This window comes from Doryrhamphus excisus, chromosome 7 (genome assembly GCF_030265055.1).
Source record: "Doryrhamphus excisus isolate RoL2022-K1 chromosome 7, RoL_Dexc_1.0, whole genome shotgun sequence".
Classification (NCBI taxonomy): domain Eukaryota; kingdom Metazoa; phylum Chordata; class Actinopteri; order Syngnathiformes; family Syngnathidae; genus Doryrhamphus; species Doryrhamphus excisus.
Window position 1 is genome coordinate 17902875 of NC_080472.1, and position 18937 is coordinate 17921811.

Genomic DNA, 18937 nt, shown 5'->3' on the forward strand with positions numbered 1-18937 from the left:
AGTGCGCTGCTTATTTAACAGAGTGAGGAAATAGTGCGGGGTGTAGCCAGAAAGCAAGTAACGCTTCATGCGTTTTATGGCTGCTGTACATGCGAGTGCAAACGGGGTCTTTGCTGGGTCACAAACGGGACAGGAAATGAACTTTTTTCCATTCACTGCAAGCCAATCGTTTTTGTTATGTATTGCATTCTCAAATTATATTTGTCACTACAATGATATGCTAAGAAGTGATATATATTTCAAGAAAAAAATATGATGCACATGAAAAATCCTGTTATTCGTATCAACTTTGACCTTTTGTCACCCCCACCCTATGCTGATAACAGCAGTTATTATATTAATAATGATAATAATATGAATAGTCGTGTATCAAATAAGTGTATATTGTGCCCCCTAAGTTCTACCTAGCAACAAGTAGTTACCTTTTTGATCTAGTACAGGGGTCTCAAACACGCGGCCCGCGGGCCAAATGTGGCCCGCAGGACACTAGTTTGAGGCCCCCGCCTTGATATGAAAGTTTATATGATATGGATGCTGTATGGTATCATGTACCCAGAAAAAAATTATTACGTTTGATTAATGTTCATGTTAAAGGTTAAATAACTGTTAATAGTTATCCTCCCTATCCGTGTGGAAGTGGTAAGTTTTTGGCTATTTAAGTTTTAAGGAAATAACTTGAAGGCTACCGTTTAGGTCACTAGCTCTCTAGTTTGCGAGTTAGCATGTGTCTCAAGACCCTGCAGTTGCGCAATATGTTGTAAATAAAAAGAGTATAAATGTGACTATAGTCGTGTTTTGCCATGTCTACAGGGCTCTAATAATGCTTTGTTCATTTTAATCTGAAAAAAATAATTTGTCTACCCACCAACTATATGTGGTTTCTTAAGTTTTCATTATTTGCCGTTTTATTATTATTATTATATTTATTTATTTGTTACTGATTGATTGATTTTCTTTATTCTTGATTTGTTTATTTATTTTTCATCTTATTTTGTGTAGAAAAATAAAAATTAAGATATTTGAGAACAGTGGAATGTTTTATCAGAGCTTTTATTGTAGAAAATCGGAACCAAAGCACTGAAAAGTTTGTATATTTTTCTGTTTTTAATAAATGCGTTTTTGTTTTTTTTTCTGATGTGGCACAGCCTTGCCCATTGAGTTTGAGACCCCTGATCTAGTACATTCTCTCCCAAGTAGTCTCACTCCAGATTCGATGTGAACCCTGCAGCGAGTGATGCATGCAAAGCACCGCGGCATCGACTAAAATCAATCTCTCTTTCTTCCACTCGTCGATAGGTCAGCTGTAGTTATCAGGTCAATGGCGGTGTCACATGTCGGACTCTCACATGTGGCACCGCCAAACTGACCACACAGCAGCCTGCGGCCAGGGACAGGGATCATCGGGTTTACTGCCCTGCTTGCAGACACTGTCCCACAATGAAGGGGGGGTCACAGGTCACGACCTGCCAATGTCTCCGGCTTTCCAGCCATGTGAGTGTTTGTGTAGACTTTAAAGTGTCACAAAGTACATTGAGAAGAGTGGAGGCGTACATGACGGCATATCATAGCAATCAGCGGGTACGATGCCAACTAGCAAATCACGAGAATAAAGTTGTACATTTACCAGAAAAAAGTTGTGAAATTATGAGAAAAAATCTGATATTCATGAGAAAAAAGTAAAAAATTTACAAGAATCAAGTCTGAATTTTTTTTATGTGAAAAAAGTCATGTAAGTTAAGAGAATAAAGTCAGAAACTTCTGAGAAAAAAATTTAATTCACGAGAATAAAGTCCAAAATGTATGAGAAAAAAGTTTTTGAAATTATGAGAGTGAAGTCGGATATTTATGAGAAAAAAAGTAAAAAATTTACAAGAATAAAGTCTGAAAATTATTTTTATGTGAAAAAAGTCATTTAAGTTAAGAGAATAAAGTCGGATATTTATGAGAAAAAAGTCAAGAATTTACAGAGAAAAAGTTGGAAATTTAGGAGAAAAAAATTGCAAATGTACAAGAAAATAGTCATAAATTTACCAGAATAAAGTCTGAAATTTATGAGAAAAACATAAATACAAGAAAAAAGTCAAAAATTTAGATTTTTTTACAAGAATAAAGTCCAAAATTTATGAGAATTTTTTTTTGAAATTATGAGAATAAAATCGGATATTTATGAGGAAAAAAGTAAAAAATCTACAGAGAAAAAGTGAGAAAAAGTTGGAAATTTAAGAGAAAAAAATTGCAAATGTACGAGAAAAAAAGTCATAAATTTAACAGAATAAAGTCTGAAATTTATGATTAAAAAAAGGTAAAAAAAAATTACCAGAAAACAAATTTCCTCAAGTTTGCAAGATTAAAGTTGTAAATATGTGACTTTTTTTCTTACACATTTACAATTTTGTTCTCGTAAATTTACATTTTTATAAAATCACAGATGTTTTTTTCTTAAGGGGGGGCATAATGTATGTGGCCTTGGGCAAAGGCAATATTATGCCTTTTTTGTCTCTTACATTACGTCTTTATTTTGGAAAAATCTAATTATTTTTGTATGTGGCCCAAATACTCAGTCGTACTATAGATATATTTAAATTTGACTGATATCATGAAGAATGTAAAAAATTATTACATTAATTTTTTTAATTGAAATTGAAGCCTGATTGTATGCATGCTACACCACCTTTCATTTTCTTGCTGTAGTATAATACTGTATATACCTTTCAAAACTTCTTCCATAGTTAATTAATTCTTATAGTTAATTTTACTGAAGTGTCGCTCCTGATGGGTCAGCCTCTCTTGACCTTTTTTTGTGTATCTGTCTGCCGGTCTGACATCTGGACAGTAGCTCCTTTTTGACACACGCATGCAAACGCCAATTTTGTGACAGACAGCCCAGACAGGTCAAAGGTGAGCGGGGGGTGTTTACATGGCCCATCGTGAGCTTGGTGCCACTGTGTATACATTTTTTATGTGCCATTATAAAGTCATTAGAGTCTAATCTTATATTATTTACTTAAGGAAGGCATTCTGGTCTGGCGAGGGCCGAGTCCAGTAAAAACAGGATAAGTATATTTCCCAAGCATAATATCCCAGCACATGCATAGCTAATGTCTTTTTATAACTTCCTCGTGTCATTGTGGAAGTGGGTCAATATTTATCCACAGTCGGCCGGCATGGCAATGGCTTATCCAGACGCTGCTTTGTATTTAGATGACGTTCTTCTCTTTTCTTCTCTCGTCGGTTCACTGAATCGATGTCTTGTTTACAATTAAAAGCAAAGCATCTTCTGCTTGTCGTTTTTTTGCTGTTCTGTTACGGAAAGTCAAGACATCTGGAAGCAATGTTCACCCCCCCCCACCACAAAAAAAAAAAGGATGTAATGAGATTGTCGAGAGAGGCCAGATTATTTCACGCCACCTGGGGCGACAGAACCATTTGAGCCTGTACTTGACTGAACATAAAAAACAATTTTATCTGCCAAGATCCCCGGGCTAAAAAACCTTTTTACAGATCCTAATTTAGACACCAAGATCCAGCACGGAAGTGTTAAGACAGGATATGAGTTATCGTCAGTGCTTTCTTGTGATATTTTGGTATCAACAAAGCTTCAAAAAAAAATGTAGAACGAATGGTTTTACATTTGACAAAAGGCTGCATGTTAGAACCTACAACATCCATTAAGACCTTCCAGTAACAGGATTTAAAAATAGCCTTAAGGACTCATGCAAGGGAGGGGGATTTTTTTTTTTTAATCACTTCAGGTTCTCATCAAAATTCCAGAAATTAGTCACACAGGAGATTGGTTGAGTGCTGCCTCCCAGGAGGCATCTCAGCAGGGTTGCATGCATCATTATAATTCATGGCTGCTCTTTAAATGTCTCATAAAGGTGAAAGATTTGAAAGTGGACTCATTAACCTTTTAGTGGTTGTGTTGTTTAGGCTGTTTGCACGATGGGAACTGGTGAGCACTGGGAATCATTATGGTGGAGAAACAGCTGGAGCGTGTCGCCACCTAGTGGTGTATAGATAATTGTAGGGGTCACAGGTCACGACCTGCCAATGTCTCCGGCTTCCAGCCATGTGAGTGTTTGTGTAGACTTTAAAGTGTCACAAAGTACATTGAGAAGAGTGGAGGCGTACATGGCGGCAAATCATAGCAATTAGTGGGCACGAATAAAGTTGTAGATTTACCAGAAAAAAAGTTTATAAGAAATTATGAGCAAAAATCTGATATTTATGAAAAAAAAGTTGTAAACTGAAGAGAAAAAAAGTCTAAAATTTACAAGAATAAAGTCTGACATTTTTTTTATGTGAAAAAGGTCATTTAAGTGAAGAGAATAAAGTCAGAAATTTCTGAAAAAAAAATGTTAATTTACGAGAATAAAGTCTAAAATTTATGAGAAAAAAGTTGTGAAATTATGAGAATAAACTCGGATATTTATGAGACAAAAAAGTCAAAAATATACAAGAATAAATTCTGACATTTTTTTATGTGGAAAAAAGTCATTTAAGTTAAGAGAATAAAGTCAGAAATTTCTGAGAAAAAAAAATAATTTACGAGAATGAAGTCTAAGATTTATGAGAAAAAAAGTTGTAAAATTATGAGAAAAAAAAGTTGTAAACTGAAGAGAAAAAAAGTCAAAAATTTACAAGAATAAAGTCTGAAATTTATTTTTATGTCAAAAAAGTCATTTAAGTTAAGAGAATAAAGTCAGAAATATCTGAGAGAGAATTTTTTTTTTACGAGAATAAAGTCTAAATTTTATGAGAAAAAAGTTGTGAAATTTTGAGAATAAACTCGGATATTTATGAGACAAAAAAGTCAAAAATATACAAGAATAAATTCTGACATTTTTTTATGTGAAAAAAGTCATTTAAGTTAAGAGAATAAAGTCAGAAATATCTGAGAGAAAATAAATTTAATTTACGAGAATAAAGTCTAAATTTTATGAGAAAAAAGTTGTGAAATTATGAGAAAAAAAAGTTAACTGAAGAGAAAAAAAGTCAAAAATTTACAAGAATAAAGTCTGAAAATTATTTTTATGTGGAAAAAAGTCATTTAAGTTAAGAGAATAAAGTCAGAAATATCTGAGAGAAAAAAAATCATTTACAAGAATAGAGTCTAAAATTTATGAGAAAAAAGTTGTGAATTTATGAGGAAAAAAAGTTGTAAACTGAAAAGAAAAAAAGTCAAAAATTTACAAAAATAAAGTCTGAAAATATTTTTTATGTGAAAAAAAGTCATTTAAGAAGAGAAACAGCTGGAGCATGTCGCCACCTTGTGGTGTATAGATAATTGTAGAGATGTCAGCAGAGGGCGCTGTTACTCAGAAAAACACACAAGTCCTTTTTTCAGCTCAGTCATTTATGTCACAGAACAAACTAGCTTAGCACACAACTCAACAAAAAGCCCCGAATACTGAATTACAAACACAATTACAGCTACTGTTTTTGTTCACCTGTGACCTCTAAGGATCACACTTCATGATCTCCCTGAGGCAGATGGTGGCATAGCAGGAGGAGTCCAGGTCAAAGTTCAAGGTGAGCACCTCGCCGCCTCCTGCTCCTTCTTCCTTGGTCTGGAGCTGGTAGCGGAGGTTGCACAGGTTAGCCAGCATAGGGCGGTAGCAGCCCGGCAGGTTCATCTTGAGGCTGCCCACTCGGAAGCGGCAGCTCTCCAGGCCGTCTCTGGCCAGTCTCTCCCGGTACCACGTTCCCATGGCGTTCTCGGGGTACTTCACCGTGTTCCCCGGCATAGGGAGCAACACCTGACAAAACAAAATAATAAACAGTGGCAGTTGCAAAAATGTGCAGATTATGCGCCGTACCTGAGCGAGGGAGTAGACTCCTTGTTGTTCTTCTCGCTCTGTCACGACATGGACCTGGAAAAGCAGCAGAAGCTCAGAGCTAATACTTCTTAAAGTCACAATGCACAAACCAACTCTAACTACGCTGATTCTTCTCAAAATATGTCAACATGTTTAGTGGCAGTTAATGAAATATGTGCCAACATTAATACTAAGAACTTAAATCCATGCTGAAGCTCAGAGCTAATCATCCTTACATTCAAATACTCAAACATTCATTTAAAATTAATATTTTTTATTGACTGTAATGTTGCAAAATGCAAGCATAAAGACATGTCCGCAGTCAGGACTTAGCGCTAATTTCACCCTCCTGGGGAACCTCGCTCCATATCTACTTTTATGTGAACTGCACTGCGTTCCTCGTGGCCAAGCCAACTGTGGCTGTGCTGATTCTTGTTAAAATAAAATGTCTAAATTAATACTAAGAACCTCACCCCATACCCAAGCTCAGAGCTAATCCTTCTTACATTTAAATGCTTATAATAACATTCATTTGATTTTGATTATCTCTTTTTTTGTGTACAGTAATGTTGCAAAGTGCAAGCATAAAGACACGTGAAAGCATTTGCAACCATCGGGACTTGGTGCTAATTTCACCTTCCTGGGGAACCTCGCTCCATACCTGATTTTACCTGAGCTGTGCTGCGTTCCTCCAAATCAACTGTGACTGCGCTGGCTGATTCATGTTGAAAAATATGTCAAAAATAACACTAAGAACTCCATACCGAGGCTCAGAGCTAATCCTCCTTACATTTAAAATGCACCAAACAATTGTTGCAAAATACAAGCATAAATACATGTTATAGCAATTTGCAACAGGTTGGACTGTTAGCGTCATCATTCTCGGGAACCTCACTCCATAAAATGGCCAAACTGTGCTGTGCTTCTTTTTGAAAAAAACTAACACCATACCAAGCTCAGAGCTAATCCTTCTTACATTTAAATACCTAACCATTTTTATTATGCATTCGAATATATTTTTTAAGTTTAGTAGTAAAATATAACCACGGGGTGTGAAAGAAGTTTGCAACAGGTGCGCTAACTTTACCATCCTCGGGAACCTCACTCCATTTACTGTATGTATTATTACCTTAGCAGTGCTGCTTTCCTCATTGTCGTCCATGTTGTCTACTCCCTGCATCCACACCAGGTCCCCTTGTCGGACACCGTGCCCCAGTGTGGCCAACCTGTGCGCAACAGCCTCATTCCAAACTCTGCATGATTTACAAAAAAAAAAAAGAAAAGCCGATGGATTAGCAGAAACAGACTGGGATCATGTAATGAATGATGTTCCCTGCGGCTAACCTGCTACAGTAGGCATGCGGATAGAAGACTCTCATGCCGTGCGGAAGGCTGAGCCAGGCTTTGGCACAACCTTCTGGACCGGTGCCGTAGCGGTTGAGCGCACGGAGCATGAGGCGCTCCCTGGCTTTGGACACGGGCATTAGCGCCAAGGACTCCTTAGCGTTATCTGTAAGGGGGAGATTGGTGGATTGGATCCAAAAATGTCTCAGGAAGCAACTTTCTACGCTGTTGAAGTTAGTGTCGAGTCGGCTCTCACCCGTCTGAAGGAAGTGTCTCTTTGCTTGGCTCGGAGGATCGTCACCATCTTCTGGACTGAAGAACAAACGGACGGCAGTCACCTGAAATCAAAACAAAGCCAGTTGGGTTGCCAGGTTGCTGGTGAATACTGAATCAAGTGTGTGTATATGTGGGCTTCCTAGCATACCTTACTAAACTATTATAAAATAGTATCGTTTTGCATGTTTATTAATGTGAGCGTGAAGCTCCAAGCTTGTTTTTAACAACAAAATATCACTGTGGTAAAAAGTCACATTTGGAGTCTGAAGACCAGAAGCTAGGCGGATAACGCTAGCTAGCATGCTAGCTTTTCTTTATTTTTTATTTTTTTTAAATATATATTTTATTACCGGCAGTCAAGCGGTTAGGGCGCAGACCTCACAGCTAGGAGACCAGGGTTCAATTCCGCCCTCAGAGTTTGCATGTTCTCCCCGTGCATGCATGGGTTTTCTCTGGGTACTCCGGTTTCCTCCCACATTCCAAAAACATGCTAGGTTAATTAGCGACTCCAAATTGTCCATAGGTATGAATGTGAGTGTGAATGGTTGTTTGTCTATATGTGTCCTGTGATTGGCTGGCGACCAGTCCAGGGTGTACCCCGCCTCTCGCCCAAAGACAGCTGGGATAGGCTCCAGCAGCCCCCCCCCCCCCCCCCCCCCCCGCGACCCTCGTGAGGAAAAAGCGGTAGAAAATGAATGAATGAATATATATTTTATTACCGGCGGTCGAGTGGTTAGCGCACAGACCTCACAGCTAGGAGACTAAGGTTCAATTCCACCCTCAGCCATCTCTGTGTGGAATTAGCATGTTCTGCCCGTGCATGCGTGGGTTTTCTCCGGGTACTCCGGTTTCCTCCCACATTCCAAAAACATGCTAGGTTAATTAGCGACTCCAAATTGTCCATAGGTATGAATGTGAGTGTGAATGGTTGTTTGTCTATATGTGTCCTGTGATTGGCTGGCGACCAGTCCAGGGTGTACCCCGCCTCTCGCCCAAAGACAGCTGGGATAGGCTCCAGCACCCCCGCGACCCCAGGTTTAGCGGTAGAAAATGAATGAATATTTTATTACCAACTTCAATTGTATAAAACAGTATAAGCAGATTTAAAGGAACATTAAAGTGCAATTCTACAGAACAATATCAACATAAATAAGAAAAAGTAAATAAGAAGGAAAGAAATGTGCGAGGGATATTGCTTGAAAATAAGAACAACAAAATAAAAAAACAGTTCAGAGCTAGCAAGCTAGCTATCCGCCGCCGGTGACAGCTCAGCAAAGCATGTAAACAAAGATGTAAGAATAGTCGAACAGTAATAGGTTTGTAATGGAGTGATCAAAAAACGTTGTCATGAACTGAATTTCAAACCAAACATAAGACTCACCATATCTTCTTGGAGTAAAGCAAGCCCGACGTGATCCGACTGGACACCCTGCCCGGTTCCGAACCTCTGCGGTCCATAATAGTTGACAAAACCTCTGGCCTACACACAAGAAACCATCCAACATAAACACGGTGACCATCGCTACTGTATGGTTCCAGGTGACATCTTCGTACCTTCACGTTCTCCAGTGCCTCTTCCACCAACGATGCAATATGACGCTGTTTTTCAGCGCTGGTGTGAGCGCCATCAACAGCGTGTGGTCTTACATTCCGAACCACCAGGTCAAAGTGGTTACCTTGGAGGCGCCCCAGCGTTAGGGGTTCGGCCACAGAACGGATTTGAGAAAGACGCATCCCTCTTTTCTCGAACTCTGCCCTCTTCTCCATCAATCTAGTGAAGAAAACATGTTTTGTCTTGAGTGGTCTACAACAGGCGCTATTCACGTCATCAGGCTTGTTGTTACCGTTGAGGCAAGACCTTCTTGACCACCATGGACTGGTAGGTGACTGCTCGCTTATCTTTGATGCCAGCGTAGGTGAAGTCTGACGGGAGGACGCCAAGTGTCGCCGCCATGTAGCTGATAGCCTCCAGAGTCTCCAGGTTTTCCTTACACAAAGTAAACGCTGGAAAAATAGCAAAGTGAGACATCATTCATGAGAAAGTGAGCTGTGTTTTTTTTCTAACCTGTGTAAACGTCCTCCTCTCTTCGCTCATCTGCGGTCCGTTTCTTGGGTCTGCCTCGCTCCCTCAGCCGCACAGAGATGGCCGTCCTCTCCTGTTCGCCGAAGCTCTTTGTCTCCACCAGTTTCCCAAAACGCCGATTCAGGAAATGATGCACGGCCGTGCGGTGCTCTTTGTTTTCATCCGGATGAAACGTGTACGACGAGTCCTGCACTTTGGCGTCGATGAACCTGAAGAAGTCCTCCGCTTCCTCTTCGGTGACCAGCTGAGACAGCTCTCTGTAGTCCGGGTCCTCTCTCACCCTGATCTCCGGCTGAATGGTGACGGTCATGAGGAAAGGGAAGCGGTGTCGGACGGCTCGGTGCACATTGGCACGCTGGTATTTGTCAGTAAAGGAACCCAAGGAGAGCTCCTTATTGCCTGGAGTTTCACCTTCATCCTCCATCACATCATCTCGCAGACTCACCACAAACTGCTCCAGCTGTTCGCTCACCGCCTGACCCAAAATCATGCTCAAGTCCAAGCTATCTGGGCTCGATATGGTCAAATCGAACCTACAATCTGCTGAGAAGGCTTGATGCTCCTCTGGTCCTTCTTTACATCTACTACTGACCTCTTCCGAGCAGTGAGGAGCAGGAGCGGATGCTGCTGTGTTGACTTGCTGTCCATGGATGTCTATTTCAGTCACCACGAAGTCTTTGATCAACTTTTTAATGCTTCCAAGAAAACCCTCATGGCTTGATACAAAGCACACGGGAAGACCACTGGCAGCATCGCCGTCCTGCTTCATTTTCACTTAACGAATAAACTCCGCAGTAAAACGAAACCAGTATAACCCGCTGATGGAAAACAACCGTCTTTACTGGTGCAGAGACGCTAGGAAGCTGACAGCGACAGACGCTTCATGTCTGACAAAGAAGCCGTAACGACACAACTGTCACCGTCGCATAAATGCTCATGAGTAACAAAGGTAGCGATTAGTTCTTACTGAAATCACAAACGTTGTCAAATAATAACAAAAAAGCGCAGGTGTCAATGAAGGGAGGAGCGCGTATTTTTCGAGTAGCCCGCTTGTGGCACGTAAACACAACAACACAGCACGCTGGAGCAGGTACTTCCGGGTCATGTGACGTATCACGTGAGTTCATGCTTCTTAAAGTGACACCACCAACACCTCTTCTAACACTGTTCACTCATACCACTGTACTTTGTTATAACAAATAAATACAAGCATAATACGTTTTATTAATTTTGTGGTCTCAGGATTGTATGTTGAATAATTTTCCGCAAAAAAAGAGTAATTTTCTAACCTAAATTGTTTACACAGCAAGGGGTGTCCAAAGTGCGGTATGGTGGACATTTGTGGCCCACGGCGCATTGTAGAAAAAGGCATAATGTAAAAAGAAAAACTGAAATGTTAATACTAATAACAACACAAATCTTTGTCTTTAAATATACTGTACACCATTTTCTAGAATTAAAAAATATATATATAAAAATTAGTGCTTATTAAAAAAAAAACACTTTATTTTTTTCTGATACAATTATGACCATTTCTTTAATTTTTCAACTTTATGCTACTAAAATGATATTTTCTTCATAATATGATGTAAAATAATGTGTTATTCTTGAAAGTAAAAGTTTTTTATATTTATAATTTATTATTATAAAGTTAGTGCAGATTTGTCCATTTATGCTGTTTTTTTTTAATTTTTTGATTAAATTCTATTTTTAGAATGTGCTTCAGGCCAATAAAAAAACACACAAATGGCCCCCGGGCAGTGCTTTAAACACCCTTGTTTTAAATAATCCCCTGAAGTACCCTAATTGGAACATCATGTTGTCAAATATTGACCCAACCTTGAATGAACTAAAAGAAGTCAAAACAAGGGATTGGCTCATCACTGTTGAGCTGGGAGAGGTTAAAGGTCGCCTGTAGCGAGTCCAAAAACAACCCAGCAGTCGGGAATGCTCGAGATTCAGACATTTCTCCAAGGTGCAGGTCTGTTTCCTGACCCAAAATACTTGCATAACTTCTCCTAAAACTTCCTCCACACTGAATGTTGATGATATTAATGCCGTGCTGCTTCCAACCGACTGACTTGGATCTTATCCCAGAAGGAGATGGGGGGGGTGTAAAACAGGAATAACATCTGCAAACTACATTTAAAGACGACGTGTAATCTTGTGCATTTTCAATAGATGGAACTCTCCAAAAAAGAAGTCCCAAATAATGGAACGCTCTCAAATTCTTACTGTGTAAGCAAGACCTTGAGGAAACGGGAATCAAGCCTGGAAGCACATGGAAATCTGGCCTCTGTTGTTTATGTGAGCGTGACACATACAGGAGTAATCGGAATGTTGCACAGATGGAGCAGCTGGGACACTTCTCAACTTTTTTTTGAAGAACGCTACAGAATCCATGTTTGGAAACTTTGTTTTTCCCTACATGGATGTCATACTTCAGTCAATGCATACATAAAATGGACTCAAATATACAAAAAGAAAGTATAAATAATAAGCAGAATTAATAATCAATACCAAGTAGCTTAATTAATTTAATATTAATAATAATACATGACTCACACATCAATATTAATAGAAATTAAGTTGCTAAATGAAAAATAAAGCACCACTCATCTCAATCAAAATTAAAAATATAGCAAAATAAAAACAATATTACTATTAATAATAATAATAATACAAAAGTCTTTAAAATGCAATTAAAAATAACAATACATGAAGTTTAATGAATAAAATATAATAAATCTGAAGTCAGTTCAATTCAAAATAATACTGATAATAATTTTAATAATAAAATATGAGGTAAGAATACAATTAAAAAACAAATCAAATAGTAATAATAAAGCTCAAGTCTGAATAAAATAAAGTTAGAAAGCATTCAAATGAAAAATATTGCTATTAATAATAATACAAAAGTAATTAAAAATGCAGTTAAAAATAAAACAAATGGTAATAACACAACAAGTGAAAAAAAATAAAATATAATAAATTTCAAGTCAATCAAAATGGTAGAAAAGAGTTAAAAATAAAAATAATAATTAAAAATAATACTGATAATGAACAATATTAATAATAAAATTTGAAATAAAAATGCTATTAAAAACTAAAATAGCCATAATAAATCTCAAGTCTGGAAAAACTAAAGGTAGAAAGTAGCAAAATGAAAAATAATACTCATAATACTCATTTTTATAAAAAAAAAAATGTAGAAAATAAGAAAATCAACAGTCATCAACTGATATTGTTAATATTAATTTCAGAAAATGGCAAGTAGCAAAAAGAAAAATAACTACAGTAGCAATAATAAAATAGCAAGTAGAAAAAATAGAAATACTTCATTAATCCCACAAACAGAGGACCCACAAATGAATCCAAGTTTCATGTTTGCTGTGAACAGGAAGTGCCCCCCCACTCCGCGTGTGTCAACAATCAAACCCTTTTTGTACTTCCACAAATGACTTGTGTGTGTGGGGGGTGGGGAGAGGGGTTTGGGTTGAGTTGTGGAGGGGGGGGGCACAATTGGTGCTTTATTGTTTCCTGAGCGGCAATGAACCCGCATATACATGCAATGTCAGGCTTAGTTGACACCCCCCCCCCCCCTTAAAGACACACAGTCAGCCATTCTCACCTCCACACATCTGGATGGGGGAGGAATTCCCCTCAGTCGCTCATCCCCCCACCCCCAAAGAAGGGGAAAAAAAGCCTCGGTGGAGTTTAAAAAAGAGAAAACAAATGGATGACTTTCTCCATCTTGGAACAATGTGTGCATGTGTTCAACTTTCCTCCCAAATATCCTTCACTTGAATCACTCCCACCCCCTTTTCCTCCTCGTCCTCTGTCCCCAGATGCAGTCCTGATCCCGCCCACCCCCTTTTTCCAGCACACAACTTTGGGCTTGTTGCTTTTTTTTGTGTGTGCGTCTTTGCACATTTCTAATCATCAAAAGTGATTGTTGTTCCTTTAAGAAGGAACGCCGGGAGACAAAATGGGGAAAGTGAACATTTGGGTGAAAAGGAGTTTCATTGCTGTGGCAAGTCTGATAGCGGTGAGTGTTGTTTTTACGTTTTTCCTGCACGTGACTCATGTCTTGTTTCCTTCTCAACATGCTCAGCTTCTTTTTACTGTTTTGTTGGATTGTGATGTACTGCAGTGTTATTTTTGCTGGCATTATTAACCCGAATCTGGTGTCTTATTGCTGTTACAGGTCATCGGTGCATTGATGTTGGCAGGCATTCTCTTCATGCATGGTCACTACCACCGGGATGAGGAGGTAACGCCCCCTAGCCCCCTTCCACTCAACAACAGTATAGTATTGCTGTATAGAAAACCTTTAGAAAAGTTACTAAAAAAGTGATCAAAGTGTGGTTAGTCGAGTGGTTAGCACGCAGACCTCACAGCTAAGAGACCCGAGTTCAATTTCAATTCCACCCTCGGCCATCTCTGTGTGGAGTTTGCATGTTCTCCCCGTGCATGCGTGGGTTTTTTCCGGGTACTCCGGTTTCCTCCCACATTCCAAAAACATGCTAGGTTAATTAGCGACTCCAAATTGTCCATAGGTATGAATGTGAGTGTGAATGGTTGTTTGTCTATATGTGCCCTGTGATTGGCTGGCCACCAGCCACCAAAAATATACAATATTTTACAATTAAAAAACAAAACAAATAGTAATAATGAAGCTCAAGTCTGAAAAAATAGAAAGCATCAAAATGAAAAATAATACTATTAATAATAATAATCATTATTTAAAATTGCATCATTAAAAATGCAGTTAAAAATCAAACAAGTAAAAAAATAAAATATAATAAATCAGTCAAAATGGTAGAAAACAGTTCATTAAAAATAATACTGATAATAAACAATATTAGTAATTAAAAATGCAATAAAAAATAAATAAAGTAATAATACATCTCAAATCTGGAAATAGTAAAGGTAGAAACTAGCAAGTAGTCATTTTAAAAACATCATATAGTCATCAACTGATATTCATTCATTCATTCATTCATTTTCTACCTCTTTTTCCTCACGAGGGTCGTGGGGGTGCTGGAGCCTATCCCAGCTGTCTTTGGGCGAGAAGCGGGGTACACCCTAGACTGGTGGCCAGCCAATCACAGGGCACATATAGACAAACAACCATTCACACTCACATTCATACCTATGGACAATTTGGAGTCGCTAATTAACCTAGCATGTTTTTGGAATGTGGGAGGAAACTGGAGTACCCGGAGAAAACTCACGCAGGCATGGGGAGAACATGCAAACTCCACACAGAGATGGCCGAGGGTGGAATTGAACCCTGGTCTCCTAGCTATCAACTGATATTGTTAATATTAATTTTAGAAAATGGCAAGAAAAATGAAAAATAATTACAGTAGCAATAATAAAATTGAATATGGGTTAGGTTTAGGTGGGTTCGTTACTAAACACACCAATCATTGTCCACAGATCGAGGACATGATCGTGGGCATACGTGCTATCTACACCCTTTCCATCATCATGCTGTTGTTGCCCGTTGTTGGCTTATACGGCGTCTGCAAGGAGAAAAAATGGATGATCATTGTGGTGGGTATACATGCACACACACACACACACACACACGTGTCTCCCAGATACTGAAGGTTTATTTGTCAGTTCACAGTTGGAGTCATCCTATGCAGCCTTTTTGTGTTTTACATTGGCATGGGTCTGCTGTTCTTGCGTCCTACGGTATTTACACAACATTTCTACTATAAACTTCATCAGCTTTTATACCTGTTGACGCCACTCGTGTGTTCTTGTTGTGCAGATAAGGAAAACCGTGGACATGTATTACATGGACATGCATCCGTTCAGCAACGCCAGTGAAACAGATCTGAACATTATGCACGAAACACAAAAAGAAGTCGGTAAAAGACATACAAATACTGCATAACATAATAATGTGTGATTTATTTCATGTTGTGTTTTCCAGCTGGAATGTTGCGGGGTGCAGCAGGGCTACCAAGAATGGGGTTACGACATCCCAGAGTCATGCTTGTGCATTGACAACTCCACCAGCGCATGTGTGAGTGTGATGACGATCGTGTCGTTTTATTTTAGCCGCACATTTGCATTGTTGTGTTGCTGTTTTTTTTTTTTTACCAAGATGGACGCTCCAAAAAACAGCAGTCTGTACAAGGGCGCAGACGACCCTGTCATGATTTATGAGGAGGTATGTTTGTCATTACGCAGGAATCCCTTTTGAATTTCAGTTATTTACAAATATATTAATTTTGATACATTACATAATTTCACAATTATTTGATTTGGTTTTGTTTTGTTTTTGGTACTATGCACAGTTATAGTGATTAATATTAACAGAACATCATTCATACTAATTTATATACGTAAAATAACAAACAATATACAATAGAATAAATATTTTAGAAGTATAAAAAGACATAAAAAATAAAGAAAATACATACATAATGCCTGCAATACATACTTAAAACCTAATATTTCACACTTGCACTACTAATTTACACTTCTTTTTGCAACAAATTAACTATTATTGTTATTACTATTAGGCTATTCCACAAAATTCATGTACTAAAATTGAAATTATCATTTTTTAAAATGTTTTAAAAACTTAAACAACTGAAATAATGTATAATTAAAAACGTATTGGTAATATTTCGTGACATGTGACATGTATTAATGAATTCATAAATTCATAAGTTTGGTGGCTGGATTTGGCCTATTATGATTTATTTTTAATGCAGATTGTATTCTGAAGCACTTCGAAGCGTAAAAAGTGCAAAATTATCTAACTAAATGATAAAAATACAAGTAATTGTGATTTTAATGCTGTATTCTACATTGACCACTAGGTGTCGGTGTTAAGCTAGACAGGCACTATAGACTCCTCACTCATGTTTCCGAGGGAACACATTTACTGTGACACTGCTCGAGCAGGGGTTTTATTTCCGTTTTGCACTGCTTATTTAGTCCTTCTCTGTCTGCTATATTGGCTAATACGAGTGTTAGCCATTTAAAGTACGCTGTCCACAAAAACTGTTCCATATTTTATTTACATTAAGTCGTATTTTCTCTGATTATGTCTACTATATTGGGGAATAGTAATGTAAAGGCGACTCCCATGTAAGTGTAGCAAGGGCTCTAATAATGTTAAAAATCGTATTTAGAAGATTGTAAACAGGTTTTCTGTGCCATAGTTCCATTGTATTAATGTATGTATTTTTTTTAAATGTTCTTCGTCCATGTTTATTTGTTGCTGTGTGTGATATTTGTGTATTGCAGCCATGTCTTCCAGTCATGTTCCGAAATTTAGACCTCGCCTTGGACATTGCGGCGGGTACCTCAGTGGCGTTGACGTTACTTTGGGTAAAATCACTTCCACTCCGTTTTGGTCTCCCTGCATGGCAATGTGTCTCTTTGCTGCCCCCTGCTGTCTGTGTAGGTCTCTGCCACTACAGTCACTTTGTGTCTTGTGTGTGTTTGTGCAGACATTGGCCAGTGTGCTGAGTATAGTCATCTTATGTCAGCTCAAACCCAAGAAGGACGCACACGTCGTGGCTTACAGTCGAGAGGCCAAAACGGGCAACTACGCCGTCCTCACTGAGCCTGCCGAGCTCACCTGAGCGGAGTACCGCAAAGCGTGTTTCGTGGGTTAGTGAGGTCTGTCGAGTCTAAGGCCCAGGTTTGTCTGTACTACAAAGGTGGCTCTCTTTTAACACGGCTGGACCGCCGTGGGAATTTAGCGCTAAAAAAAAGCGCTAACTCATTCTGACATGCCGAGAACAATTCAGGGAGCGCTAGTTAGCATTGCCTGATGAAATAGGCACTTTTTGAGCTGAGCGTCAGGACCAAAATCCAATCGGAATATTAATAATATTATAATAATATTATTAATAATAATATTATAATATTTGACTAGCGTTAGCACACGTATCCTGGATGTTGCCGTAGCTTTTGCCTGAGTATGGTCTTATATATAATAATATAATCCACTGTAACAAAACACAAAACTTGGAAACACTGACACCTAGTGGTCACCGCCGAGTACCACATGGAACAATAGAGCTGTCCCTCCCTATATCGTTTAAAAAAACATTAATGAACAAATTATCACAGTTTTTTGGTTGACTGTGGCCTATTTTTAGTCCAAAAATATTGAAAGACAAGTGCTAAGTAGTAGTGTGGTCATTAGGCATTGGTAATGAAAAAAAGTGAAAAAAATAATAATAAACATTGGATTACACCGATTCAGACCATGGAGACGGGAGTCTCCTCTCATTCCGTGTGGAAGTGGTACATTTTTTGCTTCCTTGTCCTTCTTCCCAACTCCGTTTAAAACACAAACACACAAGTATTTCCATTGTCTGTGTGTTTTAAATATGTAAAACAGGCAGGTAGTAGGACACACTAATTCAGGCCTATAACAACAAGGTTTTTATAAAGTTGGTTTTATAAAGCCGTATTTAAAAGGTTTTCTCGGCTTATTATGGATCCAATTAACTGTGATAAACGAGGGCCGACAGTATGGACATGATGTAAAGATGAAAAAGACCACTTTATCTATTTAAATGGTAAAGACTAGTATGGTATAGTTAGTATAATAATCAGTATTTTACTTGTGCATTTAGATGAATTTTTGCCTCTATTGGTTGCAACAGTGTTGCTTTTGACAACATTCCATAATAATTCCTTGCTCCTCCGGAACTCTGTTTATGGGGGAATTGAGCTTTTGTTGAGTTGCATCAAAGCGCAGGTTGGTTGAGTGATCAATAACCGATTATTGATGAATATCCACTGTGTGACACCAAAGCTTACTTTTAACTTCCATCCATCCTTTTTCTATGCCGCTTGTCCTCACTAGGGTGGCGCGGGTATGCTGGAGCCTATCCCAGCTGATTCCGGGGGGCGAAAGGGCAGGGGTACACCCTGGACTGGTCGCGAGCCAATCACAGGGCACATACAAAAAACAAACAAACAACCATTCACACTTACTTTAACTTAATATAACAAAATATACATAGCAAAATATACTGTACATAACAAAATAGGATGCTTTTTTTCCCGCAAAAAATATATTTTGAATTGTTTTCTTGTAGGAGAGAATTTTGCATGTCATGAAATCACCTTTGTTGTTTTTAATTATTATTTTGTGTGAATAAAATTGTTGCTTTTTTTGCTTCTATTTAAAGAGCTTCTTGAAAGACTTCAATTTTGTTTATACATTTAATATTATTTAAACAAAAGTCGTATGCATAATCAGGATTAGGTTCAGACTACAACATTCACATTTCCTTCAAATACATGTTGAATATTTTTAATATATTTTTAAAATATTTTAAAAAATGTATGAATATAGATTTTGTCATCATAATTGTTGACAAATCGGTTCTAAGCAAAAAATGTAGTGTAAACATCCAAG

General features: G+C 38.2%; 2 protein-coding genes across 3 annotated transcripts; one reads left to right on the forward strand and one right to left on the reverse strand.

The window, feature by feature from the left end:
* Nucleotides 1-5316: 5316 nt before the first annotated feature.
* Nucleotides 5317-10626, reverse strand: pus7l (pseudouridine synthase 7 like). Its single transcript, XM_058077684.1, has 9 exons — nt 9505-10626; nt 9284-9443; nt 8994-9210; nt 8821-8919; nt 7420-7501; nt 7164-7329; nt 6949-7072; nt 5820-5873; nt 5317-5759 (listed from the first exon to the last, which is right to left on the reverse strand). Exons 1-9 carry the CDS (start codon nt 10289-10291, stop codon nt 5460-5462), a joined length of 1989 nt encoding a protein of 662 aa, XP_057933667.1. The 5' UTR covers nt 10292-10626; the 3' UTR covers nt 5317-5459.
* Nucleotides 10627-11429: 803 nt separating this feature from the next.
* On the forward strand, nt 11430-18700 carry LOC131132242 (tetraspanin-8-like). Of its 2 annotated transcripts, XM_058077704.1 has the most exons (11): nt 11482-11503; nt 11704-11829; nt 13371-13570; nt 13730-13795; nt 14968-15084; nt 15154-15228; nt 15308-15403; nt 15473-15565; nt 15647-15712; nt 16801-16884; nt 17007-18700. In XM_058077704.1, the coding sequence occupies exons 3-11, from the start codon at nt 13511-13513 to the stop codon at nt 17139-17141; spliced, it is 792 nt and encodes a 263-aa protein (XP_057933687.1). In that variant the 5' UTR covers nt 11482-11503; nt 11704-11829; nt 13371-13510; the 3' UTR covers nt 17142-18700. The 2 variants fall into 2 exon arrangements, with proteins under 2 accessions (XP_057933686.1, XP_057933687.1); XM_058077703.1 differs by lacking the exon at nt 11704-11829 and having other exon boundaries at nt 11430-11503.
* The last annotated feature ends 237 nt before the right edge of the window (nt 18701-18937 follow it).

What these genes read in the sequence shown, in the direction of transcription:
- pus7l (XM_058077684.1), bottom strand. Translation starts at nt 10,291, where the DNA reads ATGAAGCAGGACGGCGATGCTGCCAGTGGTCTTCCCGTGTGCTTTGTA. An exon ending in CCGCATGCCTACTGTAGCAG is followed by an intron (nt 7,073 to 7,163) that starts GTTAGCCGCAGG and finishes TAAATCATGCAG; the next exon opens with AGTTTGGAATGAGGCTGTTG. An exon ending in GAGTCTACTCCCTCGCTCAG is followed by an intron (nt 5,760 to 5,819) that starts GTACGGCGCATA and finishes TTGTTTTGTCAG; the next exon opens with GTGTTGCTCCCTATGCCGGG.
- LOC131132242 (XM_058077703.1), top strand. Translation starts at nt 13,511, where the DNA reads ATGGGGAAAGTGAACATTTGGGTGAAAAGGAGTTTCATTGCTGTGGCA. An exon ending in ACAACTCCACCAGCGCATGT is followed by an intron (nt 15,566 to 15,646) that starts GTGAGTGTGATG and finishes TTTTTTACCAAG; the next exon opens with ATGGACGCTCCAAAAAACAG. An exon ending in TGGCGTTGACGTTACTTTGG is followed by an intron (nt 16,885 to 17,006) that starts GTAAAATCACTT and finishes GTGTTTGTGCAG; the next exon opens with ACATTGGCCAGTGTGCTGAG.